The sequence below is a fragment of the Taurulus bubalis genome (genome assembly GCF_910589615.1).
Source record: "Taurulus bubalis genome assembly, chromosome: 8".
NCBI lineage: Eukaryota > Metazoa > Chordata > Actinopteri > Perciformes > Cottidae > Taurulus > Taurulus bubalis.
The window spans coordinates 14,388,635-14,411,699 of record NC_136596.1 but is presented as its reverse complement, the minus strand read 5'-3'; the positions used below and the strand labels follow the sequence as shown (position 1 = coordinate 14,411,699).

The following is a 23,065-nucleotide window of genomic DNA, read 5'->3' as shown; positions in this document are numbered from 1 at the left end:
GTTTGTGGGTCACCAAAACAAACATGGCGTCTTACAGGCAGGTCGGCAGGTTGTTGGGTATTTCAGCAAGGATTTCACGTCCGTAAGTTTAACTGTCCGTCAGTTGTGAGAGTGCGATGTTTTCTCATTTTATTTGTTTAATGCTTGCACGAATGCATTGACCTCTCACGTACCAGACACGTTAACTATTAACAGCTAGCTACCAGTTAGCTGGCTAAATTGCAGTGTGACGCACAAGGATTCTTACTTATTAGAGCAGCGTGATGTAATGTACGTGTCTTTTACTGTTTTAACTCCTAAAATATGAGACAGACAGTTCTCAAAGTGTGTTTGTTCAATGAATGCCGTACTATAAACACTTCTCTCAGTCCAACAACATGAACGCTACGTATATAAATAAACACGCCCCCTTCAAGTCAAACTATAGTTTACTATAGTGCTTAAATTCAGTCTGTTTCATGGACTCTGTGAGGAAATAGCAAGCTGCCACAAATACTCGAGCGGATTGAGATCTTGTCTCCTACTAAACTTCTCAGTGTAACTTTGATTTCATATTTGGAGTTGTTTTGTTAGAACATAAACCTTAATGCATGTAAAAAAAAAAAGTTATCCAATGAAGTGGGTTTTTCCTAGTTACTTGACTATGCCGGTGTATGCACAGTGTCCCCTATCTGATGTGAAGCTGTATCAATCTTGTAATCTTGTAACCTCCAGAAGTGATCACCATTCAAATAACCATGTGACTTATGGCTGGACCAATCATTTTGTAGGATTGTCATAGTACATGTGGTGAATATAGTTTTGAAATAGTTTGTGGTTTATATGTATGCCAAATGTATAATACCATCTAGATATCTAGTTCAGGGTTGACACATACAAATGGACAACCATTCATACTCCCATTCAAGCATTCGGGCAATTCAGAGTCACCAGTTAACCTAAGCTGCATGTTTTTAGAGGGGAAATGTCCCAGCCTACCGGCAGGTGTGACACCTGCAATTTCTTTGAGGCGCCAGCACCACTGTGCCACACAAATATGATCATTTATATCCCATGGTGTATATCTGGATGTATTGTAATGCCAGTAATCACAACATTCTGAATTTAAAGGTGCTTTATAATAAAATCCTATTCATATAATTTAGTCAAACACAGACATGTATTGTGACTCCTCCTTGTCAAGGTCAAAGATAAATGATGATTAAACATAATATGTGCTACATGAATCCTTGCAGGGTTAGTTTACATATTGCCCTTACTCTTGCTACAGAGGAATTACGTGTTGTATTATCACTGTTCACAAAAGGCTTCGAGTGAATTATCTTTACACAACTGATTCCTCTTTGAATCTGTAACTCCCTCCCACATGGTGGGGATGACACATGCTTTCATGAGCAGTTATTATTCAGTTTTTAGCAGCATAAAGTTGTTACTAAAGTGTAATGTTTGCTGTAGTAACCCTTTAAATCTCTCTTTTGTGGTGTGTCAGTCTCGCAGTTATTGGCTATCAGAGCGCCGGATTACACTGGCCTTCACATAACACAGCAGTCCCAAACAGATGGCCACAAAACCCTCATTGGGTTGTTCCTGGTTTGTATGCATGCAGCATCCTTATAGCTGTCTAACTTGAAAAACACTATGTATGACTTCATTCTTGTCTTTATGTCTTTTCTCCTTCCAGGAAGGACAATGTTTGTGCAGACCCAGGACACACCAAATCCAAACAGCCTTAAGTTTCTGCCTGGCCGCACAGTTCTTGAATCAGGGACTATGAATTTTGCAGGGCCTCGGGACGCTCACTGCTCACCCTTAGCCAGGTATATGACTTCTTAAATATCAGGTTACTGAATGGAGAGTAATACATTGATTCCACAGCAGGCATTGATACACATTAGCAGGAAAAGCACAGGTTTAAATTATAATATTGGTGTTGGCTGTATTCCTGGCATCTCACTCCGAATTTGAATGCAGCCTTCGTAATTAATAGTTGCATTTGTGTTTGGTAAGATTTCTTCACCTGCCATACCAGGTTGAGACTTTGTTGAGTGTTTAGCTCGCAGTGACGGAGTTACAAGTCGATTGGTAGAAGCCGAGCGGAGCGAACGAGTCGGAGTGTACGGTTTGACCATGTCCTGGATGTAGATTGGACCCGATCTGTTCGTAGCACGGTATGCAATTACCAATGTTTTGAAGCGGATGCGGGCAACCACCGGTAACCAGTGAAGGTCGCGGAGGAGTGGAGTGGAGTGGAGTGGAGTGGAGTGGAGAGGAGAGGAGAGGAGAGGAGAGGAGAGGAGAGGAGAGGAGAGGAGTGGGTGAATTTCGGGAGGTTAAAGACCAGTCGAGCTGCTGCATTCTGGATGAGCTGCAGAGGGCGAATGGCACTAGCAGGTAGCCCTGCCATGAAGGAGTTACAGTAGTCAAGGCGCGAGATGATCAGAGCCTGTACGAGAACCTGTGCCGCCTTCTGGGTGAGAAGGGGACGTATTCTCCTGATGTTGTACAGCATGAACCTACAGGAACGTGTTGTTGCGGTGATGTTGGCAGTCAGGGAGAGCTGACTGTCGAGTTCCTGGCAGTCGGTGCCAACACTGAGTTGTTGAAGGTGATAGTGAGGTTGTGGGTGGGAGAGCCTTTTCCTGGAAGGAAAAGTAGTTCAGTTTTGTCAGGGTTAATTTTCAGGTGGTGTGCGGACATCCACTGAGAGATGTCAGTCAGACAGGCAGAGATTAGTGCTGCTACCTTTGTTTCTGACTGGGGAAACGAGAGGATCAGTTGGGTGTCATCAGCATAGCTGTGGTAGGAAAAGCCATGCGAGCGTATGACGGAGCCGAGAGAGTTGGTGTACAGAGAGAAGAGGAGAGTACCCAGGACGGAGCCCTGAGGGACCTCAGTAGTGAGAGAACAAAGTTCAGACACAGATCCTCTCCAAGTTACCCGATAGGTGCGGTCGTTGAGGTAGGATGAGAAGAGGGAGAGTGCAGTGCCTGTGATATCAAGGTCCTGGAGGGAGGAAAGATCTAGTGGTTCACTGTGTCAAAGACAGCAGAAAGGTCTAGAAGGATAAGGACAGAGGAGAGAGAGGCTGCTCTAGCAGTGTGAAGCTGTTCAGAGACAGCAAGGAGGGCAGTCTCTCTTGAGTGGCCTGCCTTGAATCCAGACTGATGAGGGTCCAGAAGGTTGTTCTGGTGGAGAAAGGAGGAGACTTGGTTAAAGATAGCTCACTCCAGAGTTTTGGAAAGAAAGGGAACGAGAGAGACAGGTCTGTAGTTGTTGACTTCAGACGGGGTGAGAGTGGGTTTCTTCAGGAGAGGGTTAACTCTTGCCTCCTTCAGAGAGTCAGGGAAACAGCCGGTTGAGAGAGAGGTGTTGATAAGATGGGTGGAAAGGGAAGAAGGTCAGGAGCAATGGACTGGAGAATGGGAGATGGGATGGGGTCAAGGGGGCAGGTGGTTGCGCGGGCCGAGGTTACTAAGGTACGAACTTGATTGGGAGACAGGGGTGAAAGAGGAAAGCAAAGGGGAAGAAGATGAAGTTAATGAAGGTGTATTTCTAGAAGAAGATGGATGAGTAAATGAAGAGCGTATGTCATCTATCTTTTTTGTAAAGTAGTCAACAAAGTGGCTTTGTAGAAGGGTGGAGAGGGATTAGAGATTAGAAGTGTGATATACTCTGCTGTTTTTAAAATGATTTATATATTATTATTATTATTATTATCATATATAATCATTTTGGAATCGCCTGTTAAGTTGATGTTTTTATTTTGTAGCATTGTAATGTTGTCATGATACTGAATCAAGTATTGAAGCGGTTTCAAATATTGAGTATTGATAAGTTTCAATGCTTTAATATTTATTAAATTGTTTGCTACTTTTTAATCATAGATATTATGTATGTTTTGGACATTTTCTTTTAGTTTTTAAGCATAGTATTTACAATTGGTTGGTTTGGGTCGTATAGCCTTGTTTTTTTTTAATATTTTTAATTTTTAATTTTTTTTAGGTTTTAAGTGTCAAAAACCTTGTATTTCATTCCAAATGTAAATAGAAATCCGTAACGTTCTGTGTTGTCTTCAGACAGCTATTTAGGATTGAGGGAGTCAAGAGTGTCTTCCTGGGCCCCGACTTTATCACCATATCAAGGGTAAACCAGGTCAAGTTTACATGAACCTCAAAGTGAAGCACATTATATTGTCATTGCTAAGAATATCTTGTTGCCTTTCTGTCTCTGTTTAGTCTGATGAAAACATGGAATGGAAAGTTATTAAGCCCGATGTATTTGCTGCCATTATGGACTTTTTCACTTCTGGACTTCCTGTGGTCAATGAGGAAAGCACACCTAGTGCAGATACAGGTAAGGATTTCTACCAGCTGTGCGGGGAAAACACTGAAAAAGACAAAATGTTAAGACAACTTCACTTGTCTTTTCAGCACCATCAGATGATGACGATGAAGTAGTTGCCATGATAAAAGAACTGCTGGATACTCGAATAAGGTGTGAAGATGCAATCTAATATTATATCTGCATCTGTTTCATGCAATACAACTTCCGGTCCTTTCTCCACACTTGTGTTTTTCTTCCCCAGGCCAACAGTGCAGGAGGATGGAGGTGATATTGTGTATCGGGGGTTTGAGGACGGCATTGTAAAACTGAAACTGCAGGGCTCCTGCACCAGTTGTCCCAGTTCCATGGTTACTTTGAAGAGTGGAATCCAAAACATGCTGCAGTTTTACGTCCCCGAAGTTGAATCAGTGGAGCAGGTTTGTTTTCCTGCCAGAGGATATGTATTTAACATGCTAGATACATTTCAGAGCAGCCAAGACTTTAAAAACAATGTTTTATGTTGTAATTTTGTCACTTGTATAAGAACTGTATTTTGTATTACTTTGTATGATTGAATAACCGTTTATAATGGAACATGCCTTGTCATTAATTCTAGCTGTCTTCAACAATGTAGGACAGTAGTTCTTAACCTTATTGGAGGTACTGAACTCTGCCAGCTTCATCAGTGCATTCACCGAACCCTTCGTAATTGGAAAAAATAAAATATGATTTCTTCAAAACATAGGTATATATTTTGTTAGTGCACAAAATTAACCATGCATCAGTTGCACACAAAATCACTGTGTTCAAAGAACAAAACCAACAGAACATGAATTTCACACAAAAACATAACTCAATGAATATTTCCTGCAAATCAATGTGACTTTTGCTGTTGCCTTTCAGATAAAAGTTCATAAATGCACGGCTTCACCTTGGCAAGTGCTACTCTCATAGCATTTTCGCAACAAAGTCTGTTCCTTTTCTTAGTTTTCATGTCTACCAGCCAACCGGGCAGGTAACCAGCCGGCAGGGCAGGAAACCACATTCCACAAAAGACCATTGTCTCTGAAGTCATCCACGAGTTTCTTCACATTGACTAAAAATAAAAAATCTTATTTTATCTCGTCGTCTTTCATATAGCGCACAAATACAACAAGCTGGCTTAGATTGGAAACGGCGATGGTCTCGTCGAGTTGGAGGCTGAATTTTGCTGGGCTTGAAATCAGATCTGCAACTACTTGAGCAAAGATGTCAGCGCTCGTGTGAACCGGGCTATACTATGTGTGTCTTGACCCCTGCCGAACCCCTGAGAGTGACTCGCCGAACCCCTGGGGTTCGATCGAACCGAGGTTAAGAACCACTGATGTAGGAAGTAATTACGCCATTTATAGATTAAGTATAATCTTATCATTAAGTATTTTAAAATTGATTATTTATTTTACTGGGAGCCAGTGAAGAGAAGTTAAAATACCTTTTTGTTTTTCATTAATAATAGTTTATTAAACGAAGGAAGCGCATTAGAGTAATCTAGTCTCCTGGAAATGAATGCATTAAACAGCTTTTCAGAATCGTACTGTGACAGGAACCATCTAACTGGAAGTTTAGATCAGCATTATGTGGTGGGAAAAGTCAGTGCTACTTGAAAGTGTTAACTGACCTTGTTATTTTTTCCTACAGGTGACGGACGAGGATGAGGAGGAGGCTGCTCAAGTTTGAACTGCACTGAAACCATTTACGCATTCCTCCCTCCCCCGGCCTCCTTCTTTACTGCAAGCCATAGTTGCAATAAAATGAGCTTGTGTATAGCATAGCTGTCATCATCATTCATCCAGATGATATCTTTGATTTGGTGACCATTTTCTGCAAAAAGAGCTCAGAAATACGAACTGATGACTAGAGCTGCAATAAATTGTATTTATTTCACATTGTTACACCTTTTGAATCAGTCACTAGTCAAAACATATGCTGTATGTATATAAATAAAGATTGTTGAAATATGTTATGACAGTCCTGCCTCTTAATCTAATCACATTATCACAATATTGCATAACATAATGTAACTTTGTAACATAATCATACTATACTATGTATGTATATACTATGTATTATCATTATTAAATGGCATATATATCAACACATTTGTGTATATATATATATATATATATATATATATATATATATATATATATATATATATATATATATGAGAGACATATCCTGTACATGTATGTATCTGTGTCATTTTCCATGTAGAAATACTTTTGACAAATGCAAAGAGCAGCATCTGTTGCCTGTCATCACAAATGTAATATGCTATGTCATATTAGAGATTACTGACAGGGCTGTCACTAAGATTTTGCACGGTTTGAAAACATTAACAGAATGTTAGTGATTGAAAAATACATTTAAAAAAGGTGTGTAGCTAGAGGACTTAAAACAGGAGATATAGTAGTATTTGTATAACCCTAGTCATTTAATCTAAACGTTAATCGACAATTAGTTATAGTGTTGCATTGTTTTACAAGATTCTACATTAATTTGCAGTTGACAGGGAGAACAGGCCGGCCATTGCTTAGTAATGTTGACTTTAGGTGGGCTGAATAGCAGCAGCAGGTTTGGCCGGCTATCCAGTCCACGGATCTGCATCCTGATGCCACGTCAGGAGTGCCTGAGTCGAGAGCAGGCGGCCAACTCCGGTTCGGCCGAGTGAAGCCAATGCATAGCGGAGAGGTGTAACGTGACTGACAGGCCGCTCGACCAATCAGAATGCGCCATCGAAGAAGGTGGTTGGCTCTGCGTCAATGAAAACAGAGGAGGCGAGGTCAATATATGACAGGCAATCCAAGCAGCTGTAACTGGCGGCCGAACTGTAGACATGTGTGGTGAGTACTGAACACATTTGACATGTATATCGTTTGGTTGGAAGTACCAGTACCATATTCCATATTTACCAGAGCAGCAGTCTGAAATACCGCTCTGGTCGTTAGGTTAGAGGAGCTACCGTTAGTCAGCTGAAACTAGCTAGGGGAGGCTAACCTGTGTTAGCTAACGTGAGCTGGTGCTGCTGATGCTGTCAGCGAGCCAATTATTCAGCAGCCACTGTTTCAGTACCGTAACGTTGATGTGACACGCCTTATGTGTATTTGAAGTTAACAATGTTTAGGCACTGTTCGCAAGTCGATTTCTGGGAGTGATGGTAAAGTGATGCTTCCTGCTCACGCATCTTGTGACGTCCATGGGGTAACTTTTTACGTCCCACTAAACCTCTGTCACTCCGATTGGTTGATTTAGCGATAAATGGTTTTTGCTATCTGTTAATATTTCCATTGATTGAAGTCGTTAATACTTTTTGTGTTTTACAATTTAAAGCGTGACAAGAAGTGGCCATATAGGCTTTGATGTATCACCCGTACACTAACGTTTGACTTGTAGTAAATGCACCTAAGAAATGAGTCCCTTTGCCGTGATCAGTAGTGGAGATGCTACGCTAGTATCTGTCCTTGTCGCACGTTGTCTGGCCTGGTCATCCTCTGATGACTGAAGCGTCTCTGTCTCCCATCACTGTCACTACAATCTCTGATTACGCCTATCGGAACAGATAGACTAGCCTTAGTTGGTATTCTTAGGCTATACAAACAAATGCGTCTCTATTAATATAAAGAGAAGCAGCGGTTGGCCAAATGTTTGCCTACACTACACTTTCCCTTTACACCTGCTGCTCTGAATGAATGCTCTGTTAAACCAACCAGACCTCTGGCTCTATATTTGTTTGTCTGTTAGTGCTTAGCTATTTAACAGGGCTGTATTTCCTGCATCCCTTTGGCTAATTAACAAAAAAAAGGTATATTTAAGAGGGCAGATATTATTTACATACAAACACAGCTCTGAATCTTGAAATGTTGTTCCTTCCTCTTCCCAGGAATCTTTGCCTATCTCAACTACCAAGTGCCAAGGAGTCGCCGTGAGATCCTTGAGATTCTCCTCAAAGGTCTGCACCGTCTGGAGTACAGAGGCTACGACTCAGCTGGTGAGAAAGATGGAAAAGGCTCTTATCAACAACACACACTTTATTATCAGGCCTATATCCTTGACTGTCTCCTCATTGTCTGCCTGCAAAACACTTATTTTTCGATTAATGCCACCAATTTGTTGATGGTATTTACAGCGTGTCCATTATAATGTGATAATTAATACACCATAAGAATTGTCTTATCAATCACACTTGATGTGTTGTTTATTTTGTTTGTTAAGAATGTTGTTATCTTGAAATTCAGGTCTGACATTAGGCCACAAAAAACAGACATCACTTGCAAAGTGGTAATAGCTTATTTATTTATTTATATATATATATATATATATATATATATATATATATATATATATATATATATATATATATATATATAAATAAATTACCACTTTTATTTATATATAAAACCACAAATATATAGATAGATAGGAAGGAATCTGTCCTGCAAATCACTGATTTCATGCTTTTTTAGCACAGTTTCTCTTCATGTTTTTTGATTACCAGCATCTTGAAGCGCCATCTTACTGTTCATTAGGACGGACCAAAAATTAATTATATATATATATATATATATATATATATATATATATATATATATATATATATATATATATATATATATATATATATATATATATATATATATATTAATAATTTAATTTCAAGATAACAACACTCTACCAACACGTGGAAAACAACTTTAAGACAAGAATAAAACACAAATTAACTTCACATAATGAATTAGCTCCATTAGTGGTGTGTATATATATATATTTTCTTCTTTTATAATTAAGGACCTGTGATCACTGTATTTCACATGTAATTTATTTATTTTTTTATTGTATTTTGTTAGGTGTGGGAATAGATGGTGGCAATGGCAAGGACTGGGAGTCGAATGCAAAGTCCATCCGACTGATCAAGCAACGTGGAAAAGTGAAGTCTCTTGATGAGGAGATCAACAGTAAGCCCAGTGCCATGAAGCAACCATTAGCAAATGATGCCTTGTCGATTTGTCATTCTATAAACTGTGGGATACTGAATATTGTATGTGTTGGCCTTCAGAGCAGGATATTGACCTGGATGTGGAGTTTGATGTTCATCTCGGCATTGCTCACACCCGCTGGGCTACCCACGGTGTACCAAGTCCAGTTAACAGCCATCCACATCGGTCTGACAAGACCAACGGTCAGTTTTGTTTTAAATGCTCACTACACACAGCTGACAGCTCAGTCCCCTTTTAGACCTGGTTGCAGGTATCTTGATATCTTAAAGTGTTTTGACAATCTTTCTGGTCTGCAGAGTTCATCGTCATTCACAATGGCATTATCACCAACTACAAAGACCTGAGGAAATTTTTGGTGAGCAAATATTTATCATAAACTTTAGACACGTTTTCATCACTCTGCCAATAGACATGATTAACTCTCTTTCCATCTCCACAGGAAAGCAAAGGCTATGAGTTTGAGTCGGAGACTGACACAGAGACCATCGCCAAGCTGGTGAAGTACATGTTTGACAACCGGGAGAATGATGACATCAGTTTCGCTACGCTGGTAGAACGGGTGACTCAGCAGCTGGTAAGGACCTACTCATGCACACATACTGTTGTTGAAGTGATTAGCAGATAAAAGAGCCTGTCTGATAAGTTTGTTCTTCTAACTGCCAGGAGGGAGCTTTTGCCCTGGTCTTCAAAAGTGTTCACTACCCTGGAGAGGCGGTTGGCACAAGGTACACTCTCACTGATGCTGTCAAACTGTTGTTAGTTATTACAGATTAAAGTATTGTTGGTTCATATACATTTTGCTGTGCAGGAGGGGGAGTCCCCTGCTGATGGGAGTGAGGAGTGATCACAAGCTGTCCACGGATCATATTCCTGTGCTTTACCGCTCCTGTAAGTTAAAACTTCTGTTTTTTGTCAGATTTTGTCCATGTTTGATTGCCAAAGTGTGACTGGGACCTTTCTTTTTTCCCTCAGGTGCGAAAGAGAAGAAGGGCTGTAGTACCATACCCAGGGTGGACCAGGATACCTGCTTGTTCCCTGTGGATGAGAAATCTGTGGAGTATTACTTTGCCTCTGATGCAAGGTAAGCTGATACCTGTATCTCTGCATCCACTTTGTCTGGCATTCAAAGGTTTTCCATCCTCCCCAATTACATGTGTCTTACCTTCATCTGTGCAGAATAAAAGCTGCCCCCCGAAAGTCGATAACTCAAATACTTCATTGGTACTCCCTCAGTCGACTTGTCAGGTTGTCATTTTATTTTAGAGGTTAGATCTATGAAGAAATTATATTTTAAACAATTTAAACATGGTGGGTTGCAGACATCACCTCAGACACCCACTGAGGACAGTCCACCGCAGTTGACAGTTGCTAAGTCCACAGCCCTTGGGAAGCAGCGGGGTCCAAGCAAAGGGTGCTTTAAAGCTCACAAGAGATCTCATGAGTGGATCCTCCCACTCTGAACGAACGTCCCTGACCCGCCGAGTTGAATGCCATGGCAGACTTCGCCACGTGTGGAGAATTATAAAAATATTTTCAGTTAATTATGAAACTGATGGGCCACATGGATTTTTGGATTGTCATATCCCCCCAAAAAAGGAGCCAATATTTGAATATTCGTATTGATCAGCCAAATCCGATTCTGATTTGGGTACAGCCCTAATAAACCAAATGTTTGATGGTGTTTTTGTTCTGTCTCTCTCGTCTCTACAGTGCAGTGATTGAGCACACAAATCGGGTGATCTTCCTGGAGGATGATGATGTGGCTGCCGTGGTGGAAGGCCGGCTGTCCATCCACAGGATAAAGCGCACGGCAGGAGACTATCCAGCACGTGCCATCCAAACCCTGCAGATGGAGCTACAGCAGATCATGAAGGGTGAGTGGAAGGCCATCCTTTGATCTATTAATGTTCTCCCTATCATACATTTCCCCCCTGCACAAATCTTTAAATAAATCATTGTTGAACTGCCTTGCATTTTGTCATGAACCCTGTTATTATTGTGTAAGTCTTAATGGGAGACTGTTTGAACTGTTGACATCCAGCCCTAAGGCCATCCTTGTTATCATCCAGCTAGTTACAACCCTTCTGGATCAGTCCCACCCCCAGGGAAGCCACTGTCACTAAAATGACCCCTGAGTTGCAGGAGTTTATCACCCTCGCCTTCCCTCTCTGAGCCTGAGTTGATTTATAGTGCAGTCATTATGTAATGATTTTTGCTTTGTACTCTCGCACATATAATTTAGAATTAAACCAAGGATAATAAGCTTTAAGTATACATTTCTGCTTTAATTTGAGAATATTTAAATTTATATTGGATGAACGGTGTCTGGATTGGAGCACGTTTTAAACAGAGTTCCCCAAATAGCTAATTATTGCAGCTCTAAAGGGGAACACAATTAATGAGTTAGTATTAGCCTGCTGCTATGTCATTAGATTGGGGAACTTTGATTAAAAAGAGAGGCATGCCTTTCACTGTTCATCCAATATGGATGTGAACACTCTTATAGCTGAATGACACAATTCAAAATAAGAAGGTTTTTTATTTCTGACTTGTCCATTGACTCTTCCTCAGTCATCCAGCAGAGGGCAGATGTAAACTGATATTGGCTGCTCTCGACATTCCTTTGTGGTCCTGTCATTACTCAGCCTCTCTCCTCCGTTTCAGTTTCTGGAGTCTTTCTGCTGAATAACCTAAATCGCATGACCTGAATTGCTGTCAGTGGCAGGCTGAAAAACGCTTGCATGTTTTGGTGTCAGTTTATTATTAATGGTGAAACCCTTATCATGTCTCATGTTTGTTTTCCTTCATTTAAGGAACTACTTACCTTGTGGCTCTGAATAGGTTAATATAGCAACAAAAAGACAGTAACTCCCTCCAGAGAAGCCTGATTTTATTCATAAAACGTTGTAAAGATCTTCTTGCTTCTCCAGGAGCTTGTTGTTTTTGTTTTCATGCCCTTAATGTGTGAACAAGACCCTTCTCAGACGGCACACTTTATAAAAAGTCCATTACTGTGTTCTGAAGAGGAATTTACATGTTATGTTTTGTATTAGTGTAATATTCCCCTGACATCCTCCCTCCACAGGCAACTTCAGCTCCTTCATGCAGAAGGAGATTTTTGAGCAGCCAGAGTCTGTGTTCAATACAATGAGGGGGAGAATGAACTTCGACAACAACACAGGTTAGTTTTCTCAGTGGCCATTGTTGTAATAAAACATATATAAATGCACTATTTTCATGTATGCCTGCATGAACACATTGATCATTTTGGTTGCCTGCATATCACTACATGTCATAATATCAAACGTTTAAAACAAGAGAAGTTGAGTTTGTATCCAACATAAAAGTAGTTAAATGTTTCACAGTGCTTGACTAGATTTTACTGAGCTACACACATGTAAAACAGCTAAATTCTTAAAGTAACTTGTCAACAATAATTTTCTTAAAACATTCTCACATGTGTGCTTTTGGCACTTTTTGAATGAGGTTGAAAATAATGGAGCAGAATGATGGGTTAGCTGTTCATTTTGCTTTTCAGTGATACTGGGTGGACTGAAGGACCACATCAAAGAGATCCAGAGGTGTCGGCGACTTATCCTTATTGCATGCGGAACCAGCTACCATGCAGGGGTAGCAGTGAGTAGCCACCTTCAAATGCTTTTTTTTCTTTAATGGTAATGGACATAATGGAAACACGTCTGTCTTGCCATCCACATTGAATCCATCAGACCAGTAGATGTCTGTATTGTGGACACAGGTGTGAGCTTTGTGTGCTAACTCTGAGCTCTGAGCTCCACTGGCTTGTTTTAACAGAATGATGGTGAGTAGTGCTCTGTTGCTTTCCCAGACCCGCCAGGTGTTGGAGGAGCTAACCGAGCTGCCTGTCATGGTGGAGCTTGCCAGTGACTTCCTGGACAGAAACACTCCCGTCTTCCGAGACGACGTCTGCTTCTTCATCAGCCAATCAGGTGGGGTGGCCGGTGCCATTTTTCCATTTTACATCCATTGGGGCCAATCTGGTTTCCGTTGATGTTTCTCTTTATTTGTGTTCATCTTGAGTCTGTTCTTTGCATGCACTTATGCAGTACAATTGCGTTTCCTGCATCTGTTCTGCTGTAGTCTTCTAAATGTGTGGAGGTTTTTTGTGATATATTGAGTGTGTTTCTTTTGTGAAGTTGTTTCAAATCAGTCCAGTATGGTGCAAAACCCATTTCCTAAAAAACTAATAAATCAACAATATTTTACTGTCAGAACTGTTATATTTCATGAACTGCTATGTTTTTCTATTACTGACAATTATCCAGGGGAGACTGCTGACAGCCTCTTGGCCCTGCGCTACTGTAAGGAAAGAGGAGCTCTGACTGTGGGCATCACCAACACAGTGGGAAGCTCCATCTCCAGGGAGACCGACTGCGGAGTCCACATCAATGCCGGGCCTGAGATTGGAGTAGCCAGCACCAAGGTTAGCCTGTTTTTATGTACCAGCAAGCTGCCATATCTGGGAAATGTCCACAGTATCTACAGACATTGCATTGTGTGCGATCTAACCCTTTATCTGAAGAAGGCATAACATTTTTGTTTTCCTCTTTCCCAGACTTAGAAGATGTATTGGTTCCAGCTTCAATGTTAATGTGCTTTTTTTCTTTCTATTCTGTGATCGGACATTGAATAACTTTAACTTTTGGTCTTGGCCTCAGGCTCTTGGACATTTTTTTTAATTAATTTTGTTTACAATATTTTATTGACTAAGGGAATAGGAAAATAATCGTTAGTACAGCCTTTGTTTTGATTGATTGATTCACACCTGCCAATTGGCTAACTTGTCCCTGGGGGATGGTTGCCAATACTTTTGGACAGGCCACTTGGTGACAATTCAGTGGAATGTAAACAGCTTTTATATTCACATTACCATATTCTGCTAACTCATCAAGCCCCTCTGTTTTTCTCAACTGAGTTCAATGTGTTGGTGAACTGACCTTTTTTATATACTGAGTTTGAAGAAACTGTACAGCAATTTGTTGCATCATCTCATAAATGAACTCAACGGCCACTGAATGAAATCAAGAGGAAAACTCCATTGTGAGTCTGGTCCTGCCTCCTGGAAGCTGACATATTCCTCCACTCTTAACCCTTTGGGAGTTGATATTCTCATCTCAACTCGTGTAAAGCTAGGATTTTTTGTTTTCCGCCTCACCATCCCACTCCCTTCTCAAAACCAAAAGGTTTTGCCAGTTTGGACTCAAGAGTACTGGAGTCCCAGCTAGTGAAGAGAGTGTAGTAGGTCCCTCTCTGGCCCAGCCCATGGGCTTGGCTCAGGGACTCTTGTGCTGCTCTAAAGCCCCAAAGCACGCCTCAGAGACGGCATCATTTTCTGCTTGGCTTGCTGGGCCAAAGACCCACACCCAACTCAACCAAATACGGCAACCTTGCTCATCAAATCTATAGAGAACCCGTATTGCTAAGTTATTTCAAATTCATCCATTTGGCAGCTACTTTCTTTGTTTCATTTTAATTAGATGCCTTGTTTTAACTGGAAAAGAAAAAAGGGAAATGGCCTTTTCCAATTCCTATGATCATATTCGAGACTTATGTAATATGTGGAGAGAAAATACTTTGACGCTACCAAAAGACAAATCCTTCTTGCAGGTCAACTGACTAAATAGGGGAGTGGTTTTCTGAATTATGTAGCAGTATCTTTAAAGAATTTACCTGGTTACAAAATGTGTTTTCTAGTCCAGAACTGTGTCATGAAAGTGTTTCATGTTTCAGCTATATACAAGGGTAATTGCAGGGTTACAATTGGCATGTTGTGCATGAAACCCATAAAAAGTTGGTGACAAGAACACCAAAAAAAAACAGTTTACTATGTGGATTACATATGTTGCCACATGCTGCTTGGCAAGGAACTAAAACCCACTTCTCCTTCATTTCTCATCTGGTGCAGATCATTAGCTGGAGACAGAGTTTACTATCCTAATTGGGAGACGAGAAGCACAGATTCCAAGAACTCCACTAAAAGAGAGGCTTTAGTCAGGATATGGTTGCTGCTATTTATTTTCAATAAAGCTGCATAACAGGAAAAATACTATATCTTTAGTAATCTGGTCACAACAAGCAATGCTGCAATGTCCAGTAGTAGTTGTGACCATTCTACGTCCATGCATGGATCATCAGACAGCTGTTGTATAAAAATGTGACTTTTGATAATGCTAACTTTAATAACGCATGCAATCTGCTTTTCTTTGCCCTGCAGGCTTACACCAGCCAGTTTGTGGCCCTGATCATGTTTGCACTCTTGATGTGCGATGACAGGATTTCCATGCAGCCCAGACGCCGAGAGATAATCCAGGGCTTGAGAGTGCTTCCAGGTAAATAAAGCCACAAGTCTTCTGGTTCAGAAAAAGAAATTCTGATCACATGTGAGATTACAATGTAAAGGGGGCTCTCGGGGTAGTGATCAAGTACACTTAAAGCCTGTTTTTTATTTTTGTTAATCCTCTTGGAAAAGGAAGCTAAGTGATGAGGGTGGGATCAGAAGAAGAGAGCGCTTTAGGCTCTAGGCTCTCACGTCCTTCTCTGAATCTAAATCGTATGATGGAATGTCCTTAATGGTAAACTAATGAAGAATGTCTGGCCACTCTGCCACTCCCATTCTCAACATTATGAGTCTGAGACCACATTCCTGCATATGACAGTATTTTATTCATGATTTTGCATGTTGGTGCTTCTTCTTTGCCACTTTTCAAAAAAATCTTTAATTCCATCTGTTTTTCTGTTAGATCTGATTAAAGAGGTCCTCGCTTTGGATGATGAGATCCAGGATTTGGCAACAGAGCTGTACCAACAGAAGAGTGTCCTGATCATGGGCAGAGGCTACCATTATGCTACCTGCTTGGAAGGAGCACTGGTGAGCAAATACAACCTTATTTTCCACCAGCTTCAACTGATTTGTTTCTTTTTTCAATTTCTTTATAATGTCAGGTGTTTCTGGAGGGCTTTATACAAGTAATACTAGATTGCAAAAATATATTTGTTTCTATTTTATAAATAATTGTCTCTGGCTATATATCTCACTCCTCCTTATTAAGTGTGGCTTCAGCTGCATCAGATGCGTCAATATACATCAAAATGTGCGGGAGATTCCACCGGCCGTTTTCCCGAAAAGCCCGAAAAGCCCGAAAAACGGCGAGAAATTGTCCCATTCACTTGAATGGGATTTCGGCGTGAAGAGAGCCAAAAAAACACTCATCTTTGTGCCCATAGTGACTCACCATAATTTAATGTAGAGAAATTATTTAAAGTTTAAAACGTTGACAAAAGTCTGGAGTGTCATTGGCCATTTTTTGATACCCACAACAGCACAGTTTTTATGTAATTATTGTTCAAGTTTAAGAAAATGTGGGGACCATATCAGAGTTTACAATGGGTGTGTATGGCGCAGGTTAGAGTGGTGATGTCATCGCTAGAGCACGGCGGAGCTTCCGACTCTTGCGTAAAAACTATTTGTATTTTGCCATTCACTCCACAATATTTACTTTTTAGGCATAATTTATATATGAAAACTTTGGAAATATTGTGCTTGTGGTACACATGTGTCGTGGAATCCAACAAACGAATACTGTTTTGTCAGCAAGCCTGAAAGCGACATGAAGTCCGGCCAACTGCTCCATCAACCTCCATGTTAAATCGGACCACAATTTTCTCTCGACTGAAACGTGAGCACTTTATAAACTGAAGTTACGCTCTCATTTCTAAATCCTTACAAATATTTAGTAGACGGAAACGTTCTCAGAAGTCTTGTGCTTCTCATGAATTATTTGCGCGATGGGATCCACGGTTGTGTGTCAAATACAATAGTTTGAAAGGTTGTTTTCTCATTAAATCCACAGTCCTGTCTCCCTCTGTGACACAGTGACACAGCTGCTTCAAGTTAGCCAATCATGGCTGTCACCACGACAACCGGTGACACAAACGCAGGAGGCGCCAACTGACATTGGTCAGCTGACATCCACAGTCTTAAGACACTCATATTTTAAACTCTACAAAAAACGTTTCACACACTCATTCTTATATATCATACATTGTTAGACACAAACACGCACACAATGCTCTTGGGGGAGAGACAAGTGAATTTAATGCCACCAGGAAGTTAACTTATGTCATGGCTGACTGTGTGTGCGTGTGTAATTATGGTCTCGTGAACATAGTGGAGATACAAAGAAGTGAATTTGATTGCTAGCATGAAGTTAGCTAACACAAAGTTAGCTTTGTGTTGACACACAGTCAGTTAGCTTTGTCTATGTGTGCACGCGCGAACGGCCGAGCGGGTGCGGGTGCGCGTGCGGGTGCGCGTGTGGGTGCGCGTGCGCGTGCGCGTGCACGTGTTAATACGGTCACTTTGAATCAGCACTAACAGCTCCACTGACGCTCACATTATTAAGTCATAACACTATTCAAGCATATCAGTGCGTTTGGTTGCTTGTTTCCTCTCCGGTGAATGTACTATATTGGAGATTTGAGCATGTTTTTGCCTCAATCTGGGGTTTAACAGATGGTTTGGTAGAAAATCTGCACACACATATGACTTGGAGATATTCGGGCATTGTAACGCCTCCTGTCTGTCTACGAATTAACTGCATCTTAACATAAAGCGCAAATGAGGATTATTGTATTAAATAGAAAATAAATACACAATTGTACACAATATTTGTTTATGTAATTGCGTGATATGTTGTGCAAAGTGCTGTCCCATTCATATTTACACCATCAAGCCCTCACAGCTAATGTTGGTATATATATATATATATATATATATATATATATATATACCTCAATAACACATCTTACTACCTTCTTACTACATCTTACTAATGTATATATATTGCGACGTCTTACGGCAATAGTAGCCACACTTGTGAAATTTTCTAGTTGAATAATGGCATTCAATTAAAGTATTAAAAGAGTAGTAGTTGTTTTAACTCATGGGTGTTTTTCATCCTGTCTAGAAAATCAAGGAAATCACATACATGCATTCAGAAGGCATCCTGGCTGGAGAGCTGAAACATGGTCCCCTGGCCCTGGTGGATAAACTCATGCCAGTCATCATGATCATCATGAGAGACCACACCTATGTCAAATGTCAGAACGCCCTGCAGCAGATTGTTGCCCGCCAGGTAAGACCTATATACGGCCTCCCGAAAAAATTTTGTGATATTTAGGAAGCGACAGTCCTGAATATCCTGTTGCAGTGGTGAACCCAAGTGATTGACTCTGCAGATGTATAACTCGGTCTCAAAAATGGTCAGGAGATATTATGTTATGGAAACTGACTTGGTCAATTCTTTTGAACTCTGATTTTACAAGCAAGTTGTTTTTTTGTGAAATCATTGTGATTCAGAACATCTGAATAATTCTTGAATTCCATATTTGAATTTTAAACTCTGTGAATACTTGATGATTTTCACAGTCTTGTCTGTGCCACACCTCTGATCCTTCACCTCATTAAACAAGGGGGGGGGGGGGGGGGGGGGGTGCTCTTTCCAGTGTGACATCATTGCTTTTAGTAATCTGTGGCAGATGTGGATTTAAGGGGTGTGAAAATCAACTGGGACCAGATTGACAGATGTTTTGCTTTGTTTGATATTATAGGGTCGCCCCATCGTGATCTGTGACAAAGACGATTACGAGACCGCTAAGAACTCCAGCCGCACCATCAAAGTGCCTCACTGTGTGGACTGCCTGCAGGGCGTCCTGAGCGTCATCCCACTGCAGCTGCTTTCCTTCCACCTGGCTGTCCTCCGAGGTTACGACGTAAGTACTGTCCCTTCAGGCCCAGTGGTAACTGATAATCATGACCTTTTTACTAGATGAGATTTATTACCTCACCTGTTACTTAAAACAAAAAATGCTATAAAATATTCTTTTCTGAAATCTCCACTATTTGCATCTGCAGTCATCATTGTAACTAAAAGCTTTCAGTATTGTCAGTTTGTCAGTGTTTACATATACTGGTCACTGTGAAAAATAGTCACAATAATATTACTCCTGTGAGAGCATTTTCATATTCTTATCTTAATTATTTTTCGTACTTTTCTTCATAAAGTGGGCTTGTAATCCGTCATTTTGACAGACTTCAGGCCTTGGAGCATATGTAACCATTACATATCGATACACAATCTTTAAGCTTGTTCTGTTCTTGGTGGATATACGCTACCACAGTGGGATTGTTAGAGAAATCTCTGGCAATCCTTTAGTGCAGAAAAAAACTGCCCAGAGCTCCACGATGTTTATGTAAGTCTGAGGCACCCTGATCGGGACACTATTATACCACGCAGGCATAATCTGAACGATATGGCTTCTCCCGGCCAGAAGAGAGACACTGATAGACGCTACTCTGCCTCCAAACGGCCTGATGCTGTCTAGATCTCCAAGCCAGTCTAGATGAACTGAGGGAGCTATAGTTTATTCACAGGACGAAAACGAGAAGGATTTGTGAGGGGTCTCTCGACTGTGATAATATGAGGGATCGTGGCACAGTTCGGCCACAGTTACACCAACTATGGCTATTATAAGTGTTATCTGTATTATTATTATTTCTTTCTCCATTTCTAGATTATCTTATCTCATTTTTTTACTTGATTGGACAGGTTTTTTTACCTGTGTTTTTTTCATCTTTTTTTTTTTCTTCTTTTCACTTCACTGGCTTTGCTTTAGTGCAGGGCATCAAAGTAAACAGCTTAACCTTAAGTAATGCAAATATTCCGTGTAACACTTCTTTTCGAGCACTTCAGAGAGAGGTCCTGACTGTGCCGCCCAGTTAGCTCTTGTTTTTATGTCAATAACTATTCATTATTACGCTTAATTGCACTGCTGTTCTAACAGAGACACAAACATTTACATGCAAATAGCTCTGTTAAACACCCACGTTAGTTATTTATTTATTTTTAAGTTTGTCCTAGTATCTGAAGCCAGGGATGAGGAGCAAAGATTTGGGAATTATCAGTCTGTCAAGCCACCATATCACTGGTTGTTGTTAAGATTTGGCTTAATCGTACTTGATAGTTTGACCGTAGCATTTAGTCAATAGTAGAAACCTCTTATTACTTGTTGTTCACCCATATGGTTGTTGTTGTTTGTTATGTAGTAATTTACCTCCCTCTGTTTAAATACAGGTGGACTGTCCAAGAAACCTGGCCAAGTCTGTGACCGTAGAGTGAACCGCACCAATCATCACATAACAACAAAAGCCTGGCGGACGCACATTCAACGTGTACAGATGGCGAGGGAGCGTCTGTATGCAGAAACTAAGAGAAAACAATGTCCCGTTTATGTATCGTGTGTCATGGGTCTTTTTAATGCCATCTTTTACTCAACAGTTGTGTATCTCACTGTTGCACATTATCTGTATCTCACTTCTATTTTCCAAGAACCTTTTGGCATCATTGTCGTATTATTGTTAGAGAAGCAGTTCTGTCTGTGGTGGCAAGGTCTGGGCTGACACTGACATATTTTCACTATCATCATCATCATCATCATTTGGGTTTGTGAAGCTAACAACTGACGACCATTTTGGTTTATCCTGTGCCCTCCATGTTTATTTGTGCTGGTTTGTCTCACTGGGAGCATCTTCGAACTGCTGCTTGAGCCATCTCTGCGAACGTTCTGCGAACGTTCTGCGAACTGGCAGAAGTTGTGTTTTGAAGACCTTACTGGCTCTTTTTTCCTTTAGTGCAAGGATTTGTAGTTTAGTTTGGATATTTTTTTCTTTGGCAGCTAATTATTTGAAGTGTCTTTACTCCACAGTTGAAGTAACCGACAGTCTTAAATCATTCCAAAGCCACAGGTCATCGCTTCTTTGTAATTGTAGCGCAGTTTAACCGTGTTGACTCAGTTTCTCTCTTCTTCTGAGGACACACAGCTTCCTCACAGAAAAGCGTGTTAATATACGCTGCTGTGTAAAATCCTTACTGGGTAGATTATAGAAGCTTGTTCTTCTCTATAAACGTAGTGTTTTGTATTTAGAATAGGCCTTGTTTACTAAGCCACATACACCAGAGTGTGAGATTGTTTTGTTACCGTACACTGTTTCTGCTTTAGCCTTCTCTGTACATTATACTGGTACTTAAAAGCTATCTGTTCACAATTTAAGGATTCTTATGCTGACCTCATTGCTGATCACAGGTCTCTAGTTTAAGCTATAAACTGAAATAATTTAAGTGAGATGAAGTTACTAACCTGAAGTAGAAGTTGCACCCAGTTCCAAACCCACACCTTGCCAGCACAACTACTGCAATATTGGGACCATTTGTAGTTATTTTTTTCTTTCTTTTCTTTAATTTTTTTTCAAAAGAAAAATGAGTTTTATGTTGAAGTTACTCTTTGATTTGAAATGTGAATGTTACTGTCATTGGAAATATACTGTCAAACCAAAAATATCTGCAATGGCTTTGGCAGTTGTATACCAAAACATACATATTTGATATGTTCATCCTATATTGTAGCCAAACATGTACTGATGCTGGTAGCTTGTGTGGTATGAAGGTCTAAAGGGGGCATATACACAGTTATATGGCAGTATGTCAATTATTACTATTCTGAAGATGTTTATTTAGATAGAAAGTCAGATGCCAGCTGTGTGTGATCCAAATGTCTTTGTTTTCTTCTCGTTACTTTTGTAAGTCCATCACATGTTACCACCCAAGCGTCTCCTGAGCCAGTGAAAGGGTTTGGAAACTGGACAATGTTACAGGTACTTTTGTAACCCACATATACATGCTTTAAGCAGAGTTAGATTTCTTGACTGGAGGCATAAACTGAACCCTGCACTGAATCCTAGCAACCGCTGTCAGGTTAATGTTGGAGTGGTGCAATAAAGTGTCAAGTAACTTCCCTTTTAATTGTCGAAGCTCATTTGATGAGAAGTGTACAGTTCAGGGTGTGCATGCACATCCTGAAATATTGACAATTGGCCAAACATTGTGCTTGATTACGCTGATCAGCAAATGTCACATTTATTTTATTAGAATAAAAACAGGTAGTAATAGGAATCCAGATTCACAAAACATTTAGGGTTTGCTTATGAGTGATGACAGATCCCAAACGATTTGAGTACTTGTGTAGAGTAACCAATCACAGTGTGGAAGGTAGACCACAATGGTCTGATGCATTGGCACAAAGTCATCAGGGTGGAGACAGTGGATCTGAAGTTACTGCACCAAGTTGACAGGGCCAAGATGGTCACGCTAACAGAGCGTAAACATTGGCAGAGTGCAGGCATGGCATGCAGCGCTGACGTCAGCCACCTCACAGTTCTTCCTCTTCCAAAGCACAAAGGAGTTGAGCTGTTGTTTCTGAAGGTCTTTGATGACGCACAGGTGGAGCGGTTTGAGTCTGCGTTGGTCCAGTCTCTCTCGTGAGAAGAGCACAGCGTTAGCCAGAGGAATGCGTTCAGCCTCAGCATGGTTGAAAGGTAAAAAGCTATACTCTTGGTGCAAGCAAGTGCAATTCCCAGAAGGATCTCATTGCACTGACTAACTATCACCATGGCTTCACGAATCCCATCAGATTCTCTATCTTTTTATGTAAAAAAAAAAACGCACGCTCCGTGTTCTGAGTGTGCCGCCCGGCCTCACCGCACTCTTCATCTGGCTCCCTGAACTAATGATAAGGCACGCGCCTGTCACACGAGAGCCCCGAGTTTGAAAATCGGG

General features: G+C 40.7%; 2 protein-coding genes across 2 annotated transcripts; both read left to right on the top strand.

The window, feature by feature from the left end:
- The first annotated feature begins 13 nt into the window (after positions 1–13).
- On the top strand, positions 14–6,354 carry nfu1 (NFU1 iron-sulfur cluster scaffold homolog). The gene is made up of 8 exons (XM_079222014.1): positions 14–82; positions 1,490–1,590; positions 1,682–1,817; positions 4,077–4,143; positions 4,236–4,353; positions 4,431–4,494; positions 4,586–4,760; positions 6,001–6,354. The coding sequence occupies exons 1-8, from the start codon at positions 24–26 to the stop codon at positions 6,037–6,039; spliced, it is 759 nt and encodes a 252-aa protein (XP_079078140.1). The 5' UTR covers positions 14–23; the 3' UTR covers positions 6,040–6,354.
- Positions 6,355–6,901: 547 nt separating this feature from the next.
- On the top strand, positions 6,902–22,239 carry LOC306740658 (glutamine--fructose-6-phosphate aminotransferase [isomerizing] 1; the record flags this gene model as incomplete). Its single annotated transcript, XM_079222887.1, has 19 exons — positions 6,902–7,019; positions 8,243–8,350; positions 9,207–9,314; positions 9,416–9,538; positions 9,653–9,711; positions 9,796–9,930; positions 10,020–10,081; positions 10,165–10,244; positions 10,329–10,437; positions 11,067–11,230; positions 12,442–12,537; positions 12,895–12,992; positions 13,204–13,324; positions 13,661–13,818; positions 15,610–15,724; positions 16,136–16,263; positions 18,362–18,529; positions 19,005–19,166; positions 20,528–22,239. The coding sequence occupies 19 exons, from the start codon at positions 6,902–6,904 to the stop codon at positions 20,570–20,572; spliced, it is 2,157 nt and encodes a 718-aa protein (XP_079079013.1). The 3' UTR covers positions 20,573–22,239.
- Positions 22,240–23,065: the final 826 nt, after the last annotated feature.